The 9,824-nt window shown below is 35.3% G+C and overlaps 1 protein-coding gene across 8 annotated transcripts; it reads right to left on the minus strand.

Moving 5' to 3' along the window:
• Window positions 1-1,240: 1,240 nt before the first annotated feature.
• ISPD (Nucleotide-diphospho-sugar transferases superfamily protein) lies at window positions 1,241-9,608 on the minus strand. Of its 8 annotated transcripts, none has more exons than XR_015227650.1 (13): window positions 9,275-9,608; window positions 9,107-9,177; window positions 8,936-9,007; window positions 8,182-8,237; window positions 7,729-7,808; window positions 7,449-7,531; window positions 5,100-5,177; window positions 4,798-4,866; window positions 4,206-4,274; window positions 4,085-4,131; window positions 2,053-2,143; window positions 1,743-1,863; window positions 1,241-1,561 (listed from the first exon to the last, which is right to left on the minus strand). XR_015227650.1 is itself a non-coding variant. In XM_086647927.1 (12 exons), exons 1-12 carry the CDS (start codon window positions 9,423-9,425, stop codon window positions 1,804-1,806), a joined length of 927 nt encoding a protein of 308 aa, XP_086504053.1. In that variant the 5' UTR covers window positions 9,426-9,584; the 3' UTR covers window positions 1,241-1,803. The 8 variants fall into 8 exon arrangements, 1 of the variants encoding a protein (XP_086504053.1); XR_015227654.1 differs by having other exon boundaries at window positions 2,053-2,138; window positions 9,275-9,556; XR_015227655.1 differs by having other exon boundaries at window positions 1,241-1,514; window positions 1,739-1,863; window positions 2,053-2,138; window positions 9,275-9,556.
• Window positions 9,609-9,824: the final 216 nt, after the last annotated feature.

Below are 9,824 nucleotides of genomic sequence, written 5' to 3' on the forward strand. Positions count from 1 at the left end.
TTACGCTCCCGTCAAAAGAAATCGATGAACAAATTGATTATTGTCATTGAAAAAATAAAATACTTTTATAAACTTATTAAATGTTAGTATTAGACAAACATTGGAAAAATTAAGCTTTTCACATTTATCATGCGATGTCAAAAATTATGATTTTGATCATTATCTTGGAACAAAATATAAAACTAAATGCAAAGAGATAAATTTGATAAATGGAAAAGATTGGTGAAAGAAGAGAGAGAGAGAGAGGTTAAACCCTTATGTAAGCCTTTATAATTTAGGAAAATATAAAATTTTATCCTGTCCACCAATCAAATGGAACTCATGACCTTCCTCACTAAATCCACACGTCTAACCAAGTGAGCTAATATGCTTGTTGGTTTTAGTTATCATCTTCAATTTTAATGCAAGTAGTAAAGCTGTACAGAATTTCCAAAAGTAAGCCCCTTGTGGTGGGGGCTCTGTGAGGACGCACAGCCCGCACCCCCCACCACACGGCTCTGACTGGCCCGTTTTCCAACCAGGTCGAACCCCACCATTGCTTTTACTTACTTGAATTTAAGAATACGAGTGAGAAAGTACAATTAAGTGAGTGAGGTATAAAAGTGACTAATGAAAGTTAATTTTCAAAAATATAAGCATATTCATCTCTTAATCTTTCTAATACAATAACTATATATAATATAGTTATAGTGTTCCAAACCTTTTCTATTCTTTCTCTGTCTATTAATTTAGAAAATGAAAAGATTTGTACAAAATCTACAATTTTGGTTACTTCACCTAGAGCCATTTTCTCTAATTATTAATTTTGACTTATGCAGATAAATTAATAATTAACATGGACCCTTTAAGGAGTTGCTTAAGCTTTGAAATTTTGAATCCTACTATTTTAAATTTATTAGTATATTTTAATTTAGTTTATATTGAAATAACTAAAAATAATACTTCATTTTCATTTTTATTTTTTGGTATTAGTTATTTTCATTGTTTTTCAGATTTGAAGTTTTTTGCTTTTATTTTAATTTATTTAAACTTTGTAGATATAAATTTGGATTTATGTATTGAACTTGAGGTATTCAATGTATAAACAATAGTCCGATGGGCGTTAGGCCTCTAGTTTGAATGGACTTTAAGCCCAATAGTTTAGAATGTTTAAGTTCAAGTAGTTATCGTGCCTATCACTGCTATCACAGTGTTATTATGTATCGATACTTCTGTAATTATCGACTGTGTAGTCAACCTATCAAAAAACAAACTTAGTAAATCTTGGATTTCAACTTTCATATAATTAAACCTGGAACCTCCAGGTTACTGTGTAAGGATTCCAACAGTTGTGGGTCTTAGAATTACAACACTGATGACCAAAACACCATGAAGTAGGAATCACTAGTAATAGTGGATCCACATGCCGCGGTGAATATGTACCCGGCCCTGTACTCATCGCCTGTCACACCTCGGAAATTGGTTTCGCCCGAAACATCGGACCGATGATCACCCATTCCTTGTGCGTGGAACCTCTAAAGTTTTCAGAAAATATATTTTTGTTCAATCATGAGGCACCATCCTTTAAAGAAAGAAAAAAAAATGTATTTTTAGAGGTCCGAGCCAAATTGGCAATGAGACTGTAAAATCAACAGGAACAAAATGAACAGGTCAGATGATACAGAATGCACCAACATAACACATTCACGCCCCTAACTAGTGCACATAAAATAAGCTTCGAGTTACTAGCAACACTTACCAACCTGACATATTCAAAATATACTTCTAGCAGTTGTCTACATTTTGAGAATTACTTGGAAAAGACTAAGTTGAATTCATACTTAGAATCCTCTCAGCAAGTAATAGATCATCAGGGGTTGTAACCTGCATTTTTGCATCAAGAAGTTATTAGTCAGTTTCATACCACAACTTCAATCAACTTTGTTCACTTCTCACACTATTACAACTACCAATCTAGGTCAATCCCACCATCCTATCAATGGCGTCGAGACCCCAGTATACATTCGCTCACGATGAACTCCTAGTAAGACAAGAAACAGTAGCGATAATTACCTTGATGTTGGTATATGATCCTTCTGTTATGTACACGGGATGATTAAGGTGTTCCACTATCGAAACATCATCAGTGACTTCAAGACCTTTTCTGCAACAGATTTTATGTTTAAAACTTTCACTTTCAAATTGCTAGTACGAAGTTAGTACTACAAAGTTCCATGTAAATAGGTGGAAGTTTTAAACTGACAAAATTGTGAGTAAAATGATCTCCAAAGGTTCTAACCAGTTACTGGGCCAGATTTTGTGATTGAGAGTTCTGGATTTCTCATAAAAACAAATAACGCAAACTGAACCCCAATAAGCTAGATTTCAAAGTTCTAAGGAACTTAAAAGGTTAAAATTCTAACAGAAGTTTTGAGCAAATAACCCCCACTTAAAGTTTTTTTGGCTTAATTCCATTTTAAACTCTAAATATGACCAACTCACTAAAATGGACCACCCATGCACACACCAGTTCCGATCTTTTTGTATTTTTTCTTTAGTCAACTTTAACATTTGCTTTTTTCTTTCCGTTTTTACCCTTCCTTTCAAAAGTACCCTCTTTATTCTTTCTTCGTTTGAGAAGGGGTTGTTGGGTTTTCCTCCTAGTGGGGAAACCTAGTTAGGTATGGTGTAGTAAACCAAATCCGGGTCCAAGTTTATTTTCTATATGTCGGTGAAATTAGGTTTAAGGGGGAGTCCATAAATACTACCACTAATCTAATTTAAAAGAAAAGAACACAATTAGAAACACAGAAGAGAAGAGAGAAAGAGGTGTGCCGAGAGGTCTTCTCATCATGTTTCTTCTCATGAAAAACCGGAACGTGAAATTCCTTCACAAAGAGCAAGTCTTCCATCTCTCTTCTCTTCTCTTGTGCGTTTCTAATTGTGTTCCCTTCATCTAAATTAGATTAAGGTAGTATTTATAGACTCCCCCTTAACCCTAATTCCACAAACCCATAGAAAACCAACTTGAGCCCGGATTTGGTTTACGAGACCAAACCCAACTAGGTTTCCCACTAGGATAAACAAGCAACATGGGTTGTTGAGAACCAACTGGGGACCCTTTTTTATAAATAGAAGATATTTTTTTTCTTCTTCCTTCTCTTTTCGCCTTCCACCACCCACGTCAGTTAACAACCACCATCTTCTTCAACACATCTCTATTTCTCCCCCCACCGCCCCCCTTCATTAGAAATATATATCCTCATTGATGGGCTGGCTGATATTGATGATATCAGCAGTGTTCATATGAAGGATCAGCTCATCATGTTTGTTCTGGTGAGACCGAGAATGAAGCGAGGATTGATTTGAATGGAAATCAAGCTTAGATCCGATTGTTAGGAGTTTATGGAAAGATAGAAAAGGAAAATCTTTGAGGAAAAAACTTAGATACCTCAATGGCGGTGGGAGATGTTAAAGGATACCTTTGGTTTAGGACGACACGAAAGAATAATACGATCGCGTATTATGACTTTGTTTACAATGGGGAGTCATGGATATCGTAACATCTAATGGAACAGTCTTTTATTTTGGCTACTTATCTAATTGTATATATAATATATTCTATTGATAAAATATTTATTCAAAGTTTCAAAAAATAAAAATAACACTATAACCTTCGAATTTTCAAGGAGTTCGTAAACCTGATAAGGAGCCAATGCTTCGTGTTTAGTAACAACCTAACAGACAAAAATAATACAGAAAAGAAGAGTAGAGAGATGGATAGAAAAAGAGTAGAGAGAGTGTATGGCGAAGGTGGTGGAAGGGATAGTCGAAAGTTTTTAGGTCAACTGACAGCCTGCACCCCTTCTCAAACGTAAAAAGTAAGAAATGACAGCGAGGGAATACTTTTGAAAGGATAAGTAAAAAAAAGTGAAAAAAATAAAATGTTGAAGTTGACTAACAGAAAAATTCACGAAGCAATTTTGGAAGCCTGTCATCTTTAGAGAGCTATTTTTGTGAGTTGATCGACTTTAGGGGGCCAAAATGAGATTAACCATTTTAAATTGATACATGTTTAAGATTTTTGACTATGTAACATAGATACCTGTTCACCAACTGGAAACCTCTTCGAAGCAACTCAGGCTTCATAACCTGAACCCACAACATCATATGAAGAATTACCTCAATAATCAGAATCAAGTCAGAAGGTAATATTTCCTCGTTACCTGTGGGGTTTGCATTTCCCAGAGTGTTTTCCTGTCCAGTGTTCTTACTACAAATGATTCAGAATTTGCCTGCATAAGAACAAGAATCATTACCAGCGCCATTAGGGTAACGTTGAGGCAATGAGACAATTAAAAGACGATACTGACAGAAAAAGCAGTACAGAGTGAGTTAATTTCAATCTTCAATAAGGATTGACTGCATATAAAAACAACCTATAATACTAATACCATAGAACACATTCTTTTACAACTACTTAAAGCTCCCTTTGTGGTCATTCATTAATCTAAATTGACTACAGCTTAAACAAATTAAGCTAAAAACTTTCAAGCTAAGAATAGTATGAAAAAACATGAATAATACATACTACAACAATAAATAACATTTATCTGCACTTGTTAGCAATATTTTTTGCCACTTCTTGGCTGCTTATAGGCAATGCACTGTATCAGACATCGGGATCTGATATTTTGTGACTTCTTATTTGGGAGAACCGTGCTTTGATAACTTCCTTCAATCCTTCCTTAGCTAAGGTCACATAAATCATTGTATACAGCGGAAGGAATTTTTTTCAGAAATTTGTCTGATAGTAACCTCTTTGATTGTAGCTTTCACAGGAACCCCAAGCACAGCTGCCCCGTGATGTTTGCCGTCAATAAGAACCTAGCAGCAAGCAAGAGCATTTTAAGATTATATTACTACTGAGTGAATTCAATTACCCTTTATTGTTACAATGCAGCAGATAAAAAGAAGTAGCATAATACCCTAATTTTAATAAGATTTTAATCAATTTTAGTAAGAAAGAAAGGATATGTTCAATGCTTAAAGCCTTAACTTCAAGTGTTCAACAACAATTTAAATGTGCAGTTAATAGGAATCTGCATTGTAATCCAAACCTTCTTTATATCTCTAGATGATACCAAAGGTCTAGCTGAATCATGAACGCATATAAGTTCTGATCTGACATCAATTGCCTGTAAATACACAAATATTAGATTTTGGATGAAGCATAACATAAGAGTGAGAACCTGACATATATCTGCAACTGCAAGTAAGAATGTTATGCATCCACAAATCAGAACTATCCAGCAATTGAAAAAAAAGTTAAGCCGTTAGGTTGAAAACATGATATCATTTGAATGAAAAGAGCAAGGTTAACAAACACGATTAGAGTATGAGACATATAAAAACGTTTAGGAAACTACGAAAAGCGGAACTCAATTAAAATGTTTGAACATGTAGAGCCAAGATCCCTCTGTCCTCAAACAGTCACAAATTAAGTTTCAAAAAAGAAAAACCGAGACAATGGGATATGATGACGACAAAGTATTACGAAAAGACATAATAGAATCTCATATGTTATCTAAATAGGACTAGGAAACAGCATTTGGCTATCCCTTTGTGAAAGGATCTGTCACGCTCTATCTGCCGGAATGAGTACGTACCATGTTGCCCATTTGCAAAATTCTTCCTTCGAAATTTGAATCAGTTTGTTCTTAGAATGATGCATGAGTTCTAGACTATTTGCAATTTTCTAAATTATGCTAGATACAGAATTATGGAACTGGCCGAGATATGTGGAAAAAACAGGTTAGTATTCATCCTCCTTGTTATGATTAGGCACAACGATAATGATGAAACAGAGAAAGGAAATGAAGCTTAGGGCCCAGAATGCTCGTAAAGACCTTTTCATTAGAAACTTAAAAGACTTGGATTTGCACAAATATAAACTGGCCCAGTTTATCAATGCCAATAACTCCATAAGCACAAAAGGGTGGGGGGATAAGTTCGATTACAAACTTTTTTCTAGAAGGGAGGGTATATGATCTGAATCGGACTTTAAGAAGCTTCTCCTTAGCAGTAGATCCATATTCTTTAAGCTACAGGAAACTTCCACTTTCTTTTATTTCTACTTTGATTAGGACTCCCTCTTTATACTAGTTGATGATATTCAAGTTCCTATCTTTGCTTGGATTTTATTTAGTTTCTTATTAATTAGATTTAACTTATTTAGTTTTTTAAATAACTTCTTTAGCAAGAAACACTTCTGTATAAATACATGAACGCAGCCGAACCTTAAGGGGAGCTTAGAATGAGTTATTTTTAAGTAGAGATGCACTTTCTAAAGTTTATTTCGATGTTATTTAGTTATAGAGAAACAATAATGTCAATCTTTATTTTTCATCATTCCATTTTATCATTGTTTCTACAAATTCATTTCATTCTAGTTAAGGTTAGTTCATTTCAACTATAGTAAACCTTAGTTGAAGCTTCCACATATTTCCTTTCTCTCTCATTCGATGACGTAATATCTCTCTCTCTCTCATTTCTTACTTATTGGAACTCTAAATTTTTTTCTTTCTTTTTAATAAATATATTATGTTTCTTCAAAAACATTAATTAATTTTCTTGCTATACAGCTATTAACATTAGGGAAATTTTAAAAGGCCTCCCCGTTTTTGTTAAAAGGCTCCCCGCTAAAAGCGCCCCTCATTATAACCAATTTGGTTATAGGGGCCCCTCTACAAAAGAGCACCTCCTTCATCTATATTTGACCTAACGGCAAAGTTAACGCCGTTAGGTCAAACTTAACCTAAGACCAGACCCTTCATTGACCCTCCCTCCTTCCTTTCATTCCGGTGGAAGAAGAGGGAAAAAGAATATAAGAGAGGAATTTCTAGGGATTTGGGTTTCTAGAGATCTGGATTTTAGGAAGTTTTATAATTGTAACAACTAAAATCCTAATGTGGGTGAAATACACCTTTAAAGGGGGTTTTTTTCACCCATTCAAAGAGGGGGGCCCTTTAACCAAGCTAAGTCAAAGGTCTTTTACTAAGTCAACGAAACCATGGAGAGGCCTTTTAACAAAAACGGGGAGGCCTTTTAAAATCTCCGTTAACATTATTCTCTTTCATGCAACAAGTAACAAAGAATTATCATCAATATCATACTAGGCTCCTTCAGTTACATACTTTATTTTTATCATTGGTGTATTGCTTCATTATACAAAGTTCCGTGATGATTTTGCCACAATGAAAAATTATCTATGTTCTTTTGTTTGTGCATAAAAGCCCCATTACTAATTCCATTTTAGGCTTCTCAAAAGCTTGGGCCAGCTTTGGTAAAGCTGTAGTTAAACTTTCGTTTTTGATAGAATATACACCAAGATACACATGTCCAAATAAAAATGGAAAAAAGAACAGACAATTCTATTTGTAACCTCATAATACAGAATGCTCATGTACCTGAAGTCCACTGTAAACAGAATCTTGTCTCTCCTTTCCAGGCAATGCGAATTTGAGGTCTACTTGGATCTTGTTGCAGTTGTCTAACAAGAAAACACACTGTTGCTTTGAGAACTATTATAAATCATAAGCTAATTTCAAAAGTCAGTTTGCCTCCATGAGGGTTTTTTCAAATAAAGATGGAAGAAGAATTAATAAAATACACAATACAAGTTCAACGAAATCTCAGGTAAGAAAATAAAATGCCTGTTGAAGTCTAGAAAGCAAGAGCCTCTCAAACCTTCAAAAATATCCTCGTATGACGGATCACAAACAACAACAATTTCCTTTACTTCAACCATGCCCGAGAAAGTGTAGAAACTACACAAGAACAATAAGAATTAAACATATGCATTCAAATACGAATAGGAAACAAAATTAAGGTTCAAGTATAACAGTTTAGTAATTTTCTACAGTTTACCACTTTATTGGTTAGAAGAGTTCAAGTAATACTTCAGTCCAGATTTGATACCTGTACTGCCAAATAAATGTGGATTAACAAAAATTCAAAGAAATGCCTCTTTTTCTGAATTAAAATATTAAATCCGATCAAATTTACATACATATGTGACTTTTACAATCGGTGGGAACCGTTTAGGATTTGTGTTCCTATGTCCATAGAATTCATGTAGTAGCAAACATAAAGGAGTTTTTCTTGGAAGCTTACTTATGGACATTTTCAAGAAATGTATACCTATAAAGAGCGATCGGCTGGCCTAGAAGTGGAAGATACTGCTTCGGCATGCTTGCCTATTTAAATAAACAAAAGAGACAATCATATATGCAGTGTTAATGGAAATGTACACCAAAACCCCCTAAGGTAATCTAAAACTAACCGTACTTACGAGGAGGGTGATTGATTTCTACACTTACAAGTGATGGCACTTAATAAGTGTTCTATACTTATAAGCGATACAACTTTATAAGCAAGGACTAAATTTTCGAAAAGTTTCGGTCGACATGGCCTAAATTTTTCGGTAATTCACACTACCGACGCGAAATTTAACTTGCAAACATTTCGTGTCAGAGATTTCCACCGAAATCTAACACGAAATAAATCTTTAGGGTTTCGAAGTATCCGAATCAATAGTGGATTCTGACATTTTTCTTTTCAAAAAAAGAGAAAATTATTGGTTGCCCAGGTGGTTGATAGTGTTGACATAAACTCTAAAACCCTAGAGGTCCCAGGTTTGATTGTCAAAGGAAGTGGAATCCATGGCTATTGAATTGGGGATATTAAAGGTATGAATAATTCTATTAAGTTTGTCGGGCTTTAGGCTCTATGTTGTCGAGCGGTAGCCCCCTTTAAGTATTGGTTTCACTTAGGCGGTTATCGTGCTTATCACATCTTGGCGGTGTATCAAAGCTCAATGAAATCATGGCTTATGCATAGTACCCTTCTAAAACAGATCTACCCGAAATTTTAGCAGAGAGGGAGAGAGACTTACTCCCATTCTTTTGCCTTTTCCTCCTGCAAGAAGAACTACAGATACACTTTTCTCCTTCAGAATCTCTAACTTCTACCGAAAAGAAGAAAACAAAAAAAAATCAAACAACCCTAACGAAAAAAAAAAGACATTTTTATACTCTTACTAATTAAAATGAAACCAATTACACACCCCAATCTGATTCTGGGTATCATAGGAACAAGTAATTGGATACTTCTTTCTACAGATTTCTGTTCTACGAACTGAAAACAAAGAAACAAATTCATATTATAAGCCGCACAAGATTGAGAGTGTCAAATAGAATGTGTGTGTGTATAGAGAGAGAGGGATAGGCATTACCTGGAATTTGATGGTGAAATCTCATCAAACACGACGAAGAAGAAGACGAAGAAGAAAAGGAAAGATTGCGGAGTAAGGATCTGGGGGAATTATGTTGATGTGTGTTCATGAGAGGAGGAGAAGAGGTATAGATTCCGAGTGGAAGCGCCATTTCAAATGGAAATCAGAACACACTTGATGTTCCTTCACGTAGAGCAGCGGAGGGAAGGGAACCTAATCTTTGGTTCTCCTTCACAGGTCTGCCGCTTTATTTGTATCCAACTCGGCTACTCCTACTGTTTTATTGTTGTAAATAAACACGTTGAAAAGTGTTTGCTAGGAGCCTTGTGTCACGTGCATATTGTTGAGCATGCATATGACGTGACGAGTGCTAGGAGAGCACGTACGAGCATATAGGCCGTAGGGCCGAATACGAGGTCGATGTAGGGCAAGAGTGCCAGCAAGCTTCCTTAGGCCATGCACGGGGACATCCGTGGCATTCAAGACTTTGTCAAGGATACGAAGGGTCATTTGGACGAGAGTATGCCTGGTTAAAAGGATTGATGTTTCC

This window comes from Eschscholzia californica, unplaced genomic scaffold (assembly GCF_041429995.1).
Source record: "Eschscholzia californica isolate CP2 unplaced genomic scaffold, dmEscCali1.0.p SCAF_6, whole genome shotgun sequence".
Lineage (NCBI taxonomy): Eukaryota > Viridiplantae > Streptophyta > Magnoliopsida > Ranunculales > Papaveraceae > Eschscholzia > Eschscholzia californica.